At 55.5% G+C, this 17,147-nt stretch overlaps 2 protein-coding genes across 3 annotated transcripts; one reads left to right on the forward strand and one right to left on the reverse strand.

Moving 5' to 3' along the window:
- Nucleotides 1–367: 367 nt before the first annotated feature.
- HERPUD1 (homocysteine inducible ER protein with ubiquitin like domain 1) lies at nt 368–7,535 on the reverse strand. The gene is made up of 8 exons (XM_036390590.1): nt 7,383–7,535; nt 5,818–5,895; nt 5,660–5,734; nt 4,502–4,623; nt 3,914–4,036; nt 2,962–3,300; nt 2,009–2,114; nt 368–1,426 (listed from the first exon to the last, which is right to left on the reverse strand). The coding sequence occupies exons 1-8, from the start codon at nt 7,512–7,514 to the stop codon at nt 1,259–1,261; spliced, it is 1,143 nt and encodes a 380-aa protein (XP_036246483.1). The 5' UTR covers nt 7,515–7,535; the 3' UTR covers nt 368–1,258.
- Nucleotides 7,536–11,111: 3,576 nt separating this feature from the next.
- PARD6A (par-6 family cell polarity regulator alpha) lies at nt 11,112–16,528 on the forward strand. 2 transcript variants are annotated; one of them, XM_036390418.2, is made up of 3 exons: nt 11,112–11,247; nt 12,497–12,719; nt 15,450–16,528. In XM_036390418.2, the coding sequence occupies exons 1-3, from the start codon at nt 11,185–11,187 to the stop codon at nt 16,235–16,237; spliced, it is 1,074 nt and encodes a 357-aa protein (XP_036246311.1). In that variant the 5' UTR covers nt 11,112–11,184; the 3' UTR covers nt 16,238–16,528. The 2 variants fall into 2 exon arrangements, with proteins under 2 accessions (XP_036246311.1, XP_036246312.1); XM_036390419.2 differs by having other exon boundaries at nt 15,453–16,528.
- The last annotated feature ends 619 nt before the right edge of the window (nt 16,529–17,147 follow it).

Raw genomic sequence — 17,147 nt, forward strand, 5'->3', positions numbered from 1 at the left:
CATTGTCCTGCCAGGTGCAGGCAGCAGAGGAAAACAGTGACAAGTTCCAGAGTGGCAGCTGTTCCTAGAGAGCACACTTCAAGCCAAGCTAAACCCTGAGCCAAGACTGCGCAGCAACTCCACCACGAGTCTCAGGCAGGGTTCAAGGAAGCCATCTTCCCAAATACCTACAGAATTCCTCATTTCAAGATGTCCATGGCCTTTTTGTTACCAGCTTTCCATAAGCAAACAACCTCCAAACTATTCAAGGCACTTCACCTGCTGAAGAACACAGCTGGGCAAGGAACTGAGCTAAGCACCTTTTCCCCTCATATCCCAACACCCTCATCAAGACTTTTCAATAAAAAATAGGCAAGAACACACCCTGTGCTTTAGAGGCTATATACAAATGTGGATATAAATGCCTGCAAATTTTATTGCAGTAACAGCCCTTAACTATATCAGAAATTAAAGGGAACACAATGAAATAATACAAGAGGAGTTGCACTGGAGTGAGAATGCAAGTTGAATACAGGAATTAAACTGATTTAACTTTGCATCCAAAAGCAGTGAAAAAGTTTACATTTTGCATAAGTTTTTGCTAAATATATTTATACCTGAACACACACACTCTTCCCCCCCATGATCTGGCAGCAGGGCAGAGGGGAAGGAGGAATTAAATCTTGAATTTAAATTATCTGAATTCAGCAACATGAAATTTAGTCTGCAACTCCACTGAGGTAATTGCTCATCCACATCACCATCTTACAGTCCTCCACTTTGTCCACCAAGGAGATTGCACAATACATTCTTCATAGGGAAATATTTACAAAGAAAATTTAAAATATTGAAGCAATTTAACAATAGATCTTTCCTAAAAATCTGCTAATGCATATCTAGCAATTTTTGTTTGAGATCCTACACTCAGTGTAATTAAAACAGCATTTGAAACATTCCAACAGGAATCACATTGCACAGAAGAAGCAATTTGCTTCCCTAACATTTTTGCACACCTGCTCAGAGCCTGTGCCTTTAGTGCACAAGTCCACAATGCCAAGCCTCTACATAGGTACCTAATAAATGCTATGGAACAAAGTTCTTTGGAATGAGGACAAGCATCCCAGTCCTGGGCTGTAATGATGTAAGGCTTCTTGCAGCTTTATTTGCTCGCTCAGTGAAAGCCAGAGGAAGTGCCATCCCTTTCCATGCCTGCTCTGGAGTTGGTGTCTGCTTCTCTCAGGTGTCCACTGCAGTTTCAGACAAGCAGATTGGTGACAGATCAGTTACGGGTCAGTCCAGGCCCTTCTGGAAGGAGGGAGGCAAAGAAAGTCTTGAAGAAAACCCACACCGTGCTCATGAGTGAAGGGCTGGCCTGCTGCAGCTCTTGGAAAGCCTGTCCCTCATCAGGAGGTGCCTCAGACTCATTGGTTCTGCCTCCATTCTCCCTCTGTCAAAAGAAAAGGTATTTGGTAAAGAAGAATTTCAGAAACATATTAGAAAAATCTGGCATCAAACTGTGGTTTTGTTGCCAAAATGTCACTTGAATATAAAATTTTTCAAGTAGCTCCAGATACAAAGTCAAAAGCCCAAGCTGCACATGGAGTAACACTACTGGTTAACTCTCACTGGTGTCCAGAAACACTGTCCAGGACAGCCATCAAGCACCAGATCAGGTGAATTGTGTATTTACAGCTAATTAACTTTCACCAACATCAGAACTGTCAGCTTGAAATGAAAGACTTAAATCCTACAGAGGTGTAGCCTGACCCTGCCCTCAGTTACAGCCTGTAACAGACCACTTCCCACTACAACTTCCTAAAGGACAGAACCAGCTAAAAAATAACCTTCATCCTGAAATATTTTGATGAACTAAGGAATTCGCTACACCAATGGAAGACTCGGGTGACAATTATCTCCCATACTGTTGTACAGATGTTTCAAGAAAAGATTTTTTTCTACTACACAATTATTAAACCAAAAGCAAAAACTTCCCAGGGTTTCATGGTTTAAAAATATAGCAAGACAATACCTGAAAATTATTGTTCTGGTCCTGGTTTAGAGCAGCTTGAGGAGGAACATTGCCTGGGAAGGGCTGAACTGGTCTTCGCCTAAATGGGAACCGTCCAGCATGGTGCCTGGGGAAGGCAAAAATTAATTAATTAATGAATGCTGTTTCAACATTACTCATCCTCTTACACACAGCTGCACATCTGACTGCTCAGAGCTGTTGGCAACCATCAACAGTAAAATTTAAGGACTTTCAGTGGAACAATTACGTTTCAACTCTCCAAGTCTACATAGATGTTGGAAAAGCTGCTCCATTTTAACTCCTAGATCTACAATTCAGACACCTACATCACTTGTTCCACAGGTGATCAAAGAATTGAAGAGGACAGATTATTTTTCCCAGATAAGACATCCCAAGCATAGCAGCTGAGGGTCCATTATCTGTGTTTTTATCCTAATTATATTCCCCCACACAGAGAGGTTCAAAGGCAGTTCAGGACACTCCACTCAGTTCAGCTTGGTCTGTTCTCCAGAGGGGCAACACAGCAGAACTGCATGGATGCATGACTGAACAGCAAGTGTGAGACCCCTTCCCAGACTTCAACCACTAATTCCCCAACAATAAACTCTAATTTCCCACACTGAACCTAGAGGTTTGTCTGCTCCATGCTGCTGAGTCGCTGGAGCTTTACAATAGGGGCTACTTTGGTTTCAAGCAGTTTTCTGAAATAGAAAGGCAGCCACACCAAAAACTGCAAAACCCCAGCAAGATCAGCCACATTCTTAATTTAATCCAGACATAGGCTTAATTATAATTTTTCTAAATACTGAGTTATACCAGGATATAGAGGAGCAGTTTGCCCTTTCCAGGTCCAAGAGTCCTATGAAGCTCAACCACCAGGAAGCTCCCTGAGCACAGAACTCAGTACTTCAGTGAAACCCTTCTGAACAGCAAATATTAACACATCCACTTACAGATACATCAGAACAGTGCCACCCATGACGAGGAGGAGTCTGCTGATGCTGGAGTAGAAATAGACCATGTTGACAAAAACATATAACAGTGTTGCTGAGTAGAGCCAGTCCAACCAGTCTCGATTGCCACCCTCCTCATCTTCCTCCATGAGGGGCCCCCCTTGGGCATTCATCCTCAAGTTCTGGTCAGCCACTGCATTAACCTGAGCAGCAACATTCTGGTTTCCAGGCTGGTTTTGGGCAGGAAATGGGTCTGGGAGAGGAGCTGGAGGTGTCACTGGTATCTCCTGAGAATGCCGTGCATGGGATGGGTCAGCAGATGCAACAGTGGAAGCCAAGCTGGAAGCAGAGAACAAAGTACAGAATGAGGCTCAGTCAAATCCTCTCACTCCACACAGGGCCTGTGTGTGAGTCTGTCCATCTTTAGCAATAGAGTCAGCTCACATGCAAGTACAAAGCATTAAGTTTAGAGGCTACAGAAGCATTATAAACAAGTTTTAGTTCTACCTAAAACAATTGTACAGTGACTTCAACAAATCAAACCAGGCACCCTCCCCTTTATCAACAGTAATGTCAATACTTCACAAAAACAATTTAGAGTAATCTGCAGGTAGTCTAAAAGCTTCTGCAAGTCTCAGCTTGACCTATCGCTGATGTCCAGTCAATGCACTTTGAACAGTCAAAAAAAAGAACAAAGGCTCCTCAGCAGGATCAGATTTACTCCAGAGCCACCTGCCCTCCTGGTGAACAGTCAGACAATGGGCAAGATTCAGAACCACTGGCCTGAACAGCAGCAGAGCAGCACAGTCGGGGTACACTCCCACAACATTCAGCACAAGTTATGATTAAAAAGTCCCCAAGCACCATCAAAAGAGGAAGAATTGCCAGGAGCTCTCAAATTTCTTGTATTACAGTTTCTACTTCCCACTGGCAGCTTGAATAGAGCACTTACTATTGCATGTAGTACTGTCTTGCATAAATCTGCTGGAACCAGGACATCTGAAGCATGCTGTAGGTTGTGTAAGCAGAGAAGCCAGGGGCCACACTCTGGAAGGGATGCTGAGTTGGTTCCAGCCTTGGTCAAAATTTGAACACATTCATTAACAAACATTGGACTAACAGCAAGAGCAATTTATCACAGAACAATGTAAATAGTTTCTGCCGTTTTGTGCACCCAAACACAAAATTAATTCTTCCTTCTAGACACCTCTTCACCCTCATGAACAAAGGAATGACTTTTCTTCCTAATTAACAGAGCAGTGCATTTTCCTTTATATGTAACATCCTTGGAAGTGTTCAAGGCCAGGTTGGACAGAGCAACCTGACCCAGTGGAAGGTGTCCCCCATGGCAGAGGGTTGGATTAGATGGCCTTTAAAGGTTCCTTCCAATCCAAATTATTGTATGTCTACTAAAGCTTTTATATAAAGCCTCACCACATGTGGCCCATGTTCTATGGACTTATGGCAGTACATGTGGCATAAGGAGCTGCCATCCAACACAAACACACCATCTTGAAAATGTACATAAAATTATATTTACCCATTACTGGCTTCTGCTGATGACTGGACACCTGAAGAGCTCCTCGACCTTGCACCATTTGAGGAAGACACATTTGATTCCTGCCTGGCTTCTGATGGTAACTTGGGCTGATCAGCTTTAACCTACAGACAGCAGGGCAGCCAGTGAGGTTTACTCAGGACACCACACACACTTTGTGCAAAAAGGCTGCACCCCACAAAGCATGCCCTTGTTTTAACACCTGTTCCCGCACAGCACCTCTCAGTGCTGCCCCTGCCCACAAGCACCTCTATCACAATTCTAAACCTCCTGGAACCAAATTACTGGGATGCAAAACTGATTTTATACTACTCTTCCCTTCCACAATATCCATACTGTATTTGTTACTTATACACACATTGTATCCCATTGTGTCCATCTGGCTATAAAAATATAAAATACAAAAGACACTTTGGCTTTTTCCTATGATAAATTTGTACTTGCACAAACTGCTGTACACAGTTCAAGAGCTGTCCTGTGGTGGTACATCTGTCTAACACCCAGCCAAAGCTGGCTGACATCTAGCAGCCAACAGGCATGGGTAGGGTTAGCTCACAGTGCCTTTACTGGGCAACAGGAACACACCTCTAGAAACCTTTGCCCAGCCACCTTAAAGAAAGAAAGGGTTTTGGTCATTTGTACTTGAGAGCAGCCCATACCGAGCTCAAGCACTAAGGCTGAGCCCGCAGAGAGGAAGCCAGAGATGAGTCATTAATGGGAGCAGTTGAAGTGTCTGCAGTTCTCAGCCTTCTTCCCTCCTCACACACATCACAACCACTTCCCTCTACTTCTGACCACAAGTTCAGTTTGTCCAAGTGTGCCTGGGACATAGCAAGTCATAATCTATTTAATAAAACTGAATCTATCAGAAGGCATTTCTCCCCTGAGCAGCACATCACAACTAGATATTTCTTGGCAGATACCATGAGAAACTTTACTGATGAACTGCAGAGGTAATTTTTAACTCAGCTTAATCCACATACATTCTCACATTCCCAAACAAATTATCACAAACTAATACTGCTGTTGTACTAATAGGGAAAAGGGAACTGCAGTAAAAGGGAACTTTAAAATGGTCATCCAACACTTCTTGTTTTCAGTTACAAGCCCAAGATTCAGAGTTAACTTAAGTTGAATTACCTCTGATTTGGTTCCTTGCATATTTGCAGGAGTCTTGAAGTTGTATACCAAATGAAGAGCATGCAGCTCCCCATGCTGAAATATAAAAGAAGATCCATTAAAAAAAAATCCCTTCTCTGGATATATTTCAGCACATCATAAAAGATACTCTTTTATACCTTTGGCAACAATTCTCCCAGACAGTGGTGATCAAGAAGCAGCTTCCCAGAATAAATCAGCTTTTGGTCCTCTTCAGGCTTTGAAGAAAGAAAATAGGGAATAGGATTACTTGCTCTGCCAAGCATTAACCAACATAGATTACAGCTGGTGGAGAAAGGCACGGAGCTTAGAACATCCCACATACCAAGGTGCACCTCTAAATTCAGCTGAAGTTATGAGCACAACTGAATGCCCAAGTGGGATATAATCGAGGTGCAAACCTGCATAAGAATCCAAAGTCCCTTGGGCAAAGAATTTGGTTATGTGTAATATCTTTTACAATCCCAACAAAAACACCTGTATTGCTTAGAAACAGAAGTTTGTAGTTCCATCTAATCTGATCAGCACCAGAGGTGGTGTCAAGGGAATCTGTTACACCCCATCGAATGGGACCCAGCTGCTCTTCATCAGGAGCTGGTGGAACACATTGAGCCTGTTCCTGGCAAATCACCACTGCCAGGAAAGCATGGCACAGCACGGGAATCAGGCCTTGTACCAAGCAACAGGACAAGGGGAAACAGCATTAAGTTTGCAAGGCAGACTCCAGCTGGACATTAACTTCTTCATTGAAGGAATAGCTAACTATTGAAATGGGCTACCCTGGGAAATGGAGTCGCTATCTCTGGAACTCTTAAAAAAATGAGTATAGACATGCCACATATCTAGATATAGCCACACTATATCTAAGTGTGTCTTAGATATAGTGGCATTTAGTCAAGGTTGAACTTGGAGATCTCGCCCCAGTTTATCGGCCCTGTGAAGGCCACATACCGTCCCGTGGGAGCAGCGGGACTGGGAGAGCAGCTGCTGCAGCAGCGCTCCCGCCTCGGCTCCCGTGTCCCGGGGCTCGGGGGCAGGCACACACCGGCACTGCAGCCCCTCACAGCGCGGCTGTCCCGGGGCAGGCACACACCGGCACTGCAGCCCCTCACAGCGCGGCTGTCCCGGGGCTCGGGGGCAGGCACACACCGGCACTGCAGCCCCTCACAGCGCGGCTGTCCCGGGGCAGGCACACACCGGCACTGCAGCCCCTCACAGCGCGGCTGTCCCGGGGCAGGCACACACCGGCACTGCAGCCCCTCACAGCGCGGCTGTCCCGGGGCTCGGGGGCAGGCACACACCGGCACTGCAGCCCCTCACAGCGCCGTGCCCCCCGTGCCCCGGGAAAGGCCCTGCCCGCCCGGCTGGGTGCGGTGCCCGGGCGCGGCTGCGGTGCCGCGGGCTCTGCCGTCCCCGCACACCTGCGGGCCGCGCCGTGCCGGGAGGCCGGTTAATCATTAACCGCGGCCGGCCACAAACCAGTCCCGAAATAGCCCAAGCGCGCCCCAAGCGCGGCTGACGCAACCGGGACCAGGATATCCCGGAGGGGGGCAGGTACCGGTCCCGGAGCCCCGCGAGAGCCCCGCGGCAGCTGCCGCCGCTGCCCCGCGGGGAGCATCCAGCCAGCCAACCCGCACCACCCACCCAGCCGGGCTGCGCGCAGGGACCCCGGCGGGGCTGCGGCAAGAGCGGACTGCGCACTCACCGGCGCGTCGGGCAGGAGGCGGCGCAGCTCGGTCTTGAGGCGGCGCACGGTCCAGGCAGGCCGGGCGCTGAGGTGGAGATCGCGGTGCCGCTGCGCGGGGCTCCGGACCAGCAGCGACAGCGGCTCCTCCATGGCGGGCGCGAGGCGGACGGGGATTGCAAAACCTCCCCGGCCAGAATTTTATAGGGGTCCGCCCCGCCGCAGGGCCGCGGTGGCTGCGGCTGATTGGCCGCGGTGGGGGCGGGGGCTGCCACGTGGGCCAATGGGACGGAGCCTCGAGCGCAGAGCCGTGAAGAAACGGAGGCGCTGATTGGGTAGTGTTGGGTGAGGGGCGGGACTATGCGGTCACCACGACGACCGTGACCCGCCCCGCCCCGGCCCTGAAGGGTGGAGGCCATGGCCGGGCTGGTGCTGCTCCCCTGCGTTCCTCCCTCCCTCCCTCCCTCCCTCCCTCCGTCCCTCCCTCCAACACCGGCACCAACGCTGCTCCTAGCGATCCCTTGCTTCGCCTTCCCTCTCCCCTCGCCCGCTGGAGCAGCACCGCTCTGTGGAGCCCCGCATGTGCTCCATCCACAGCCTGATCCGGGTGAAACATCCCCTTTTTCCCTATGGTTATTTTACCCGACAGCCGGTTTGCTGCGGGCTTTGTGGGTACACGACAAACCATATTTTTGGCTGGAACCAAAAGAAGTGTGCAGAGATGCCTGGGAAAGTTAATAATTAATTACGTTTTTGCTAACAAAAAAAAAAAAAGCCATAAAAATGTGGACCAGCAACTTCTGAGCGCTCCTCCTTTTGCCCATCTTCCTGTAAAAACCCCGTGGTAATGATCCCGATGCACCAGGAGGGGGTTTTCGCGTCCTTCAAACAAAACTGTAGGAACGTCGGGTTTATCTCGGCACCAGGTATTTACTGTGCGTGTTTCAGGATCTGCTCGGTGTTCCTTGGCAGCCAGACCTGTTGCCCAAAGGCACGGATGAGTGTGCAGCCAAGAGTAGATTTTGCGAGCAGGAAAGCCGCTCTGCCACGGGGATGCATCACCCCGCGGCTCCCGGGTCAGAGCCGAGCCAGAGGCAGCGCTGCCGTGGGAGCCGACAGCACAGAACCGCGAGGAACTGAGCTGAGCCTGGCTCTGGCCGGGTGAAGCCCCCGCAGCTGCCAGGGTACGTCCTTGTGAGGGGGGACAGTTCCATCGGAGCCCGTTCTCCTCTCGCATCCATCCCACAGCGAGCCCTGGGGCTGCGCTCCTGCCTGCTCTGCCCCTGCTGTCCCTGCGAGGGCTCAATGCCCGGGTGGGCTCTGCCTCCCTCTGCTCTCCCTCTCTCTGTGTCCCACCAGCCCGAGGAGACACGACCGGAGCTGTTTGCTGCTCTTGCTCCATCAGCACAGATCGGGATCCCTATCCCTCAGCTCCTGCTGACAGTGGGGAAAGACAAGCAGTGTCCAGGGCCACCCTTGCCATTGCCAAAGTCAAGGTGACTTTGCTGCTCGCTTGGCTGCAGCCTTTGTTCAGAGCACCAAGCGAGTTCCCGTGGGTGGCAGGGACAGGATAAGGCTGTGCAGGTGTTGGAGTGAAACCAGGATCAGGCACTCTGTGTGTTTTATCTGGGACTCCCTGTGCTGTTGCTGTTCTGTGGACCAGCTGTGCAGCTGTAGCCACAGCGCCGATCCTGCCTTGAGCTCAGGCTCCTGTGCTTCTCCTTCATCACAGACAAGAGGGGTAGAACTCAGCTGAGCTGCTTTCTGCTCGTTCCGTGTCTGAGCCATTGCTGGGGAAAATGCCTGCTCATTGGACAAACTTACCTGAATCCAACACTGACCTGGCTTGGAGCAGGGGCTGGAGGAACAACCTCCTGAGGCACCTGAGTGCTAAACTTCAGCAGCCCCTCTCCATGTCTGGGGGTGCTGGACCCTCCAGAGAGCCAGACCCTCACTTCTCTCACCCACAGCAGCCAAGAACTGGTGGATCTGGAGTCAGGGGACACATCTGGACATCAGGTAGCACATGCTCCAGTTCCAGAGGCTGATTCAGAGCTCCTGGGACTGAGGCAAAACAAACACTTGCCCTGTTAGTGTCTGCTTAGCTTAGCTCACTCTGTGGCAGCAGATAAGGGGCCACAGCACAAACCAGAAGGTGTGACCAGCACATCACCCCACTGTCCTGCTGAACAATTAACTCCAATTTACAAAATTGGAGATGAAGGGCTGCAAGCTGCTTTTGTCGCCTGCGTAAATATTAACCAGGATTATCTCTCTGAACTTAACACAATTACTCTGTTAAAAAAAAACAAACAAAACTGGGGGGGCTGAGTGGCTATTGCTGATGAGTTTACAGTTCTGTTTGTGGTCAGGCTGGTTTTCATGGCATGGAAATCTCCTGGCACAGCAGGAACAGCCGGAGGAGAATTTGCCAGCACATGAGGAGATGCCCCATGGTCTTACAGCCTGGTGTGCTCCTTTGCTCATCCAGGCACAGTGACACAAGGGACGAGCCTGAGAGCAGCTAACACAGGCCTGGTGCTGTAGGGATGCTGGGCTGTGATGCAATTTTGTCCTGACCAAAATTGCTCCCTGGGCCAGGACAGGGCAAGGATCAAAGGGCAGCAGAATCCAGACAAGCCAAGCTGATTCTCTGGGCTTGGTTCAATATGTTTAGTCTGTCAGAAGCACTGTGCTCGTTGGGTGTCTGGCTTTAAAAACTGTTTCATGGTGCTGCTGTCATGGCCCCTTTGGCTCCAAAATTCCTCAGAGTCCGTGAGCAAGAGTCTGGTTTTGTTCAGGCTCTGGGGCTGGTGACCCTGGTGCTGGCAGGAGGGAGCTCACAGTGTGCTCTGGCATTGCTGGCAGAGCTGCACTGCAGCAGGATCTGCAGGGAAGGGTTTCTCTGGCTGTCCCTGAGTGTCTCTGTGTCCAAGCAGAGCCAGTTCTGCCAGAGACACATCCCACGGGCATCACCTGTGGACACAGCCTGGCAGCATGGAGGAGATGTGCTCTGCCTGCACATCCTGGCAGCCTGGTGCTGGGATGGGCACGGTGAACTTGGTCAGTTTCCCTCCCCTCGCTCAGCTGTTCCACTGCTCAGTAAGGCAAATCATCCCCAAAACAATGAACCTTCCCTGGCCCACGCTGCTCTGGGGCAGCATGAAACTTCCCTGCCAGACAAGGGAGAAAAGCCAGAACGAGCCAGGAGGTGGGGAATGAGGGGCACAGCCGGAAAACGTCCCCTGCTACCAGGGTTGCCTGTGCCAAAGGCCACCAAACCGGTGGCATGGGAGGCCCCCTGCCAGCACGGGGGAATGCAGGGATGTTCCCGGGCGGGGCCGAGGCTTCCACCGGTGACACTCGCGGGGATTCCGTGCGGATGCTGGCCGCCTGCCGGAGCTCGGTGTCCCCAGAGAGGGGCCGCTGTTGGGTTTAATGTGTCGCAAAGGATGTTCCTGACAGCGATGGGATGCCCGAGGTTACCGGCGCGGTGCCCGGTGCCGTCTCGGCGCGGCGGCGGCCGGACGGGGAGCGGAGCCGTGCTCGGTAGACGGGCTCAGAGGGGACTGGGATGGAGCCAGGCTTGGGGACGGGGCTGGGGACGGGGCTGAGGATGGGGGTCCTGCCGCCCTCCCGTCCCCACCCCCGTTTCCACGGCGACGTTGTCAGCAGCCGTCTGGCCCCGCCCCTCGCCCCGCCTGGGCCAATGGCGCGGCGGCGCCCGGCCTGCCCGCCGGTGACGTCATGGCCGGTGAAAATCCCCCGTGGCCGCGGGAGCGGCGGTGGCGGCGCGGCCCCGCGGCCCGGCCCGGCCCGCACCATGGCCAAGCACCACCGCACGCCGGCGCGCTCCGCCGAGCCCGTCATCGAGGTCAAGAGCAAGGTGAGCGCCCGCCGGGGACGGGGCCGGGGATGCCGATGCCGATGCCCGCGCCGGTTCCGCCGGGTCACGACCGAGCGCGTCGCCCCCGCGTCGGGCGGCACACGTGGGGTGGCACCGCGCACCGGGGAGCGGCGCGGGAGCCAGGCCGGGCGGGCTCTCCGCTCCCCGCGCTGCGGCGGCGCTGCCCGGAGCCTCCCCGAGCGCAGCCCAGCCCGGCGGCCGCGGCGTCCCGCCACCGTGGGCTCTGCCGGGCCGCGGGCTCGCTCGGTGCGGCCGTGGGAACGCCGCGGCGGAGCGCTCGCCAGATGCGCAGGGCGCCGGTGCGCCCGTTCCGGCAGCCCCGGTGTGCGGGGTGGCCCCCGGCGGTGCGGGTGTGCGGGGTGCGCGGTCACCCCGGGGACACACCTCGCCCAGATGTGCACTCGCCCAGATGTGCGTGCTCGCCAAGGCAGGCTCATCCCCGGCTGTGCCATCACCCAGATGTGCGCCCCCAGCAAGGGACGAGCCCCTGTCGCGCATCCAGATGTGCACACCTGCATGACTGTGCGCTCGCCCAGTTGTGGTCTCCCGCAGACGTGTCTGCGCACCCAGATATGCGCTCACCTGGCACACCCCTGCCCAGATGTGTGCTGTCACCCAGATATGCACCATCGCCCACCTGTGCCCATCCACCCATCCCTGTGCTCACCCAGACGCGTGCACTCCCTTTCTGCACCCTTATCCAGCTGTGCATCCTTATCCAGCTGTGCCACTGCCGGCTCGGGACCCCCGGCAGGGTGCAGGGTGCTCTCCTTCCCAGGACGTGGTGGCCACCGCCTGCCCCGACAGCTGGGGTGTGACCCCCGCGGGCAGCGCGATCCTCGCAGCGCTCCTCAGCCTGTTCTTAATTGGCTTCCCGTTCGTCGTGACGGAAGGAGGCATTAATTAGCGCTGTTGCTCACCAGGTGCTACGGCAGCGCCCGTGTCGCAGGGAATGGCCTCCCGGCAGCGCGGAGTCTGCCACGGCTGGTGGTACGGCCGGAGCGTCCTTCCTCCGCCGCGGGGCCATCTTTGTGCCCCTTCGCTTCGGTGTTTGGGCAGAAAAACGGCTTCCCTCCTCTTACTTTGTTTTTGGGACGGGCTCCTCCTGACTGGCTCTGCCTGCCCCGGGGCAGCTCTGTGTGGTGCCCTGCCTGCATCGGTCCTGCCGGCCGGGGTCTGCCCTGCCCAGAGTCACCCTCTTCCTCCTCTTCCTCGTCCTCCCCTGCAGTTCGACGCTGAATTTCGCCGCTTTGCCATGAAGCGCTCCGGCGCCGGCAGCTTCCAGGACTTCTACCAGCTGCTGCAGACAGTGCACCAGATCCCACGGGTGGATGTGCTCCTGGGCTACACGGACATCCACGGCGACCTCCTGCCCATCAACAACGACGACAACTACCACAAAGCCCTGTCCTCTGCCAACCCCCTCCTCAGGGTCATCATCCAGAAGAAGGGTAAGCGGGGCACTGGATGTGTCCTCCTGTCAAGAGAGATGAACCACATCCCCCAGTACTGCTGGTTCCACCTTTGGACTGTGCCAGCAGGGCCTGGCTGGTCACACACCCTCCAGCCACTGCTTTGGTGGAGGATGTGGAGATGGAGGCACTGGGAGGCTGCCAGAACCCTGCCAGGGCTGTGGCAACCACACAGGCTCTCCCTGGCAGCCCAGGGCTCCTGCCTCAGCCCAGCCCCATGTGACCTGGTGAGCAAAGGCAGATCCTTGCAATTCACCCCTTTGAAGTTGTGTTTTCCAGCCTAGCCAGCGTGGGCTCCCAGATAACACCCGTGTTGCTCCTGTGAGTGCTGTGCCAGCAGCCCCATCCAGCTTCCTGCCCCGAGGAGGCAGCAGCCATCATTTTGGCAGAGCTGTCAGGGTGCCAGGTGCTGCTGGATTTCTGGTTTTGGGAAGAGGCTTGATGCCTCCCTGCCCTTACCTTAGTGGCATATTCCCAGGGAACCACTTCCTTGCACAGGTACACCTGATAGCATCCTGGTGAAGATGATGTGTGTCCTGGTGAAGATGAAAGCCTCCAAGTGACAAACACTCTGAGTATTTCTCCTGTTTGCAGGGAAAACAAGCCCAAACCCTCCACTCAGTTTAGTAGCACCGAGGTTTTCTCTTTCACAGCACCATCAGTCAGCAGTTCACAGACCCAGAGCCACAGGGTCAGCACAGCAGGCAGAGTGAGTCCATGTTTCCAGCTCATGTTAGCAGTATGAATTCTCTGGGCAAGAGGTGATGCTGGTGGCCAGCCCTGGCTGCCGTGTCAGTTTTCCTGGGCTTTTGCATCAGGGTGATGTGGACATGTGTTATCCCTGTGGCCACATGGTGTGGGGGCTGGCAGCAGTGATCCAGGCTGCTGGAGCTCATGGTGTGCTCAGGGGCTGTCACTGCCAGCACTGAGCCATCCCCGGCTCCTGGCCCAATGCTTGGACCCAGGCTGTGACATGGAGAGCCAGTGCAGGGGTGGGTGTGCCAAGGCTGCAGTGGGACCATCACTCCTGCTCCCAAGAGCCATCCTATGAGCTGCTGGAGAAGCCTGTGAGGGCCCCTGGCCCACTGTGCCAAGACAGCACAGTGTGCAGAGGGAGCAGGCAGAGCCTGGCTCCATGGACAGCATGATAAGGAAGGCGAGCAGGCAGCACCAGGGAGCCCCAGCACCCAGCTGTGCCCGCAGGAGAGGGGCTGCAGGGCTGCCAGCACCTCAGGGAGGTGAGCAGAGAGGCCAGGAGCAAGTCCTGGGTGAATCACAGCTAATTTAAGATGGATCCAGGTCATCCCGAGGCTGGGCTGTCGTTGAACCGGTCTGGGTCGCTGAGGAATGTGGCTGCAGAGCCTCTCACCCCGCTGGGTGCAGGGAGCTGTGCACACACACAGGTGTGCTCCTGGCAGTGGGCTCTGCAGCAGCTAGTCCTGCCACAGCGGGTCAAAAAGCAAAGGCTGCAGCTGAGCTGGACTCCCCTCTGTGCCATCACCCCATTGGGTGAAGCCGTCCCTGCAGGGCAGCCTGGCTGGGACAATGGTGCTGCTCCTCCTTGGCTGGGCCAAGGCTCGTGGGAAGGACAGGGGGAAGTGTGGGACATTGCCAGGGCCACCATGGGGCTCATCCATGGTGTGCTGGACCTGCCTGGCCCCGCCACTCTGCGCCCCTTGGAGAGGAGCTGTGTGCTGAAATAGCTGTGGGAAAGCCTCCGCCACCCTTCCCCGAGCTAAAAATATGCCAAGGCTGTGTGTGCAGGGAGATATTTATAAACCAGGAGCCCTGGCAGGCTGGCTTGACTAGGGAGAAATCCCATGTCCCCTGGGCTTGGGGACATCCCTGGCAGCCCTGCAGCTGGAGCAGGGTCCAGGTGCTGGTGGGGGACACTGTGTGGAATGTGCTGACGGTGAAGCATCCAGATGTGGGCTCCCCCATAGAAAGAGATGGGGAAAAACCAGAGAGGAACCAGGGGCTACTCGCCAGCACCTGGTGGATGAGGCCAAGAGGGATGGGTTGGAGCTGGGCCCCACAGAGCAGCCCCAGGCCACAGTCCAGAAGGACAGAGTCTAACCCTGTATGAAGGTGCCTGATGGTGCCGTAAGAGACATGGGCACAAATCACACTCTGGGATATTCAGGTGCTCTCAGGATGCTGCAGCCCTGAGATGAATTTCCAGGAGGAGGGGAGTCTCTGTCCTTGGGAATGGCAGAGTTCTGCAGGACACAGTGGTGGCTATCACCAACCCACGCCAGTGATAGCCCTGCTCTGGTGGGGCAGAGGACTCTGGTGCTGTCTCCTGGGCTTGGACTCACCCTATGGGAGTTGGTTGCCACCACAGCACACTTATGTGGGGGGATCCTCTCTCCCCAAACCCAAACGGGGGCATGGCTGCAGCTCCCAGGCCATCAGGGCTGGCAGCTCTAGTGTTAAACTGCAGAGTTTGGCTTAAAGTGTGATTAAGGCTGAATCACTGCCTCGATCCCACTAATCCTGGCCTGTGTGCCTGTGTACGCTGGGTAATCCCAGGAGATGGGCCCCAGCGGAGACAGGCTGCAGGGAGAGCCAGGCTGATGATGTGGGGAGGAAAAGCCGGTGAGAGCTGTGAGCAGGGCCCTCTGCTGAGCACTGCCCCAGCACCTGGGGCTCACGCTCACATCGCTGGCAGCTCCAGCACCTGACCCGTGTCCTCCCTCGCTCCTACAGCAGAGTCTGACGCCAGCGTCTTCGCCTCCAACTCCCTGCAGCGGAAGAAGAAGGGGCTGCTGCGGCCAGCGCACTACCGGGCCAAGCCTCACCTCCTGATCGGGATGCCCCAGGACTTCCGCCAGATCTCCTCCATCATCGACGTGGACATCCTGCCCGAGACGCACCGGCGCGTGCGGCTCCACAAGCACGGCTCCGACAAACCGCTGGGCTTCTACATCCGCGATGGCGTCAGCGTGCGCGTGGCCCCGCAGGGCGTCGAGAAGGTGCCCGGCATCTTCATCTCCCGCCTGGTGAAGGGCGGCTTGGCCGAGAGCACGGGGCTGCTGGCGGTCAGCGACGAGATCCTGGAGGTGAACGGCATCGACGTGGCCGGCAAGTCGCTGGACCAAGTGACGGACATGATGGTGGCCAACAGCCACAACCTGATCATCACCGTCAAGCCGGCCAACCAGCGCAACAACGTCATCCGCAGCAGCAAGGCCTCGGGCAGCTCCGGCGTGTCCACGGACAGCACCCCCAGCCAGCAGACCCCCAGCCCGGCCTCGCAGTACCTGAGCAACTACAGCACGGCCGAGAGCGACGAGGAGGGGGACCTGGTCATCGAGAGCGACAGCGCCTCGCACTACATCCCCGGGGGCTGCCCCAACGGGGGCCCTGCTGAGGGAGCCCTGCGGCGGAGCCTGTCCCCGCACAGCTCGCGGGGCTCCCTGCAGTCCCTGGGCAGCCACGACGGCAGCCCTGGCAGGGGCAGCTCACGGGAGGACGGCACCCTCCTCACCCTATAGCCGCAGGGGCCCGTGCCACTCGCTGGCTGGATGGGTTTCTGCTGATCCGGGCTGGATGTGGACACCAGGGTGATGATGTGGCCAGCGGGCAGGGGTGGAGAGGGGCTGCCCTCTGCCTTCTCCCACCCCCTGTGACCCCGGGAGCCCACTGTGGGACCCACTCAAGCTGGGCACTGCCCCTCTGAGCGCCCTTGCCTCCTCTTCCAAGCAAGTGGGGGTTTTTAATTGTTTTATTGAAATATGCATCATTAATATATTGCAATGGACAGTAAAACTTTTTCTAGAAAGGACCGTGCTTGTCCCTGGTTGATGTCACTGCAGGGAGGAGGGGGACAGTGGGTGGGTTCCCCAGCCCTATGCACATAAGGCAGTGCCTGGGGGCTCTGGCCTTGAGCTTTGCTGCTGTGCTGGGTGACCCCACTGAGACTCATTGTGCCTGTTCCAGGACACATGTCCAGGCTGTTTTGGGCAGCTGCCTGGCCTGATGGCCTGATGCAGTCAGCCTTGCTTGGTCCCCCCATTCCCACCTTGTCCCCACTGCAGGGCCCTCACTAATGCAGGGGACACCTGGTCTGGCAGCAGCACCTTGGCTGTCACTCAGCCCTGCAAATGCTGCTGGGGATAGTGCAGCCCCATCCTCCTTCTTCAGCCCCAAGCTCAGGGCAGGGGGGGTCCACACCTGCCCCTGCTGCTCTGCTGGAGCTCCCAGCACCCTCAGTCCCTCTCCCAGAAGTGCCAAGCTGATGGTGGCACTCACTGCTGCCAAGGGCTTGTGGTGGGACTGGCAAGGAGGAAGCCCTGCAGCTCTCAGGGTCTGAAAAGCCAGCACCAACTCTGTCCAGAGCCTCAGGCCAGGGCAGGCTGGGAGTGCAGCAAGGGCTGAGGACACTCATGGCACACAGCCAGGGCC

The sequence above is a fragment of the Molothrus ater genome, chromosome 12, assembly GCF_012460135.2.
Source record: "Molothrus ater isolate BHLD 08-10-18 breed brown headed cowbird chromosome 12, BPBGC_Mater_1.1, whole genome shotgun sequence".
Taxonomy (NCBI): domain Eukaryota; kingdom Metazoa; phylum Chordata; class Aves; order Passeriformes; family Icteridae; genus Molothrus; species Molothrus ater.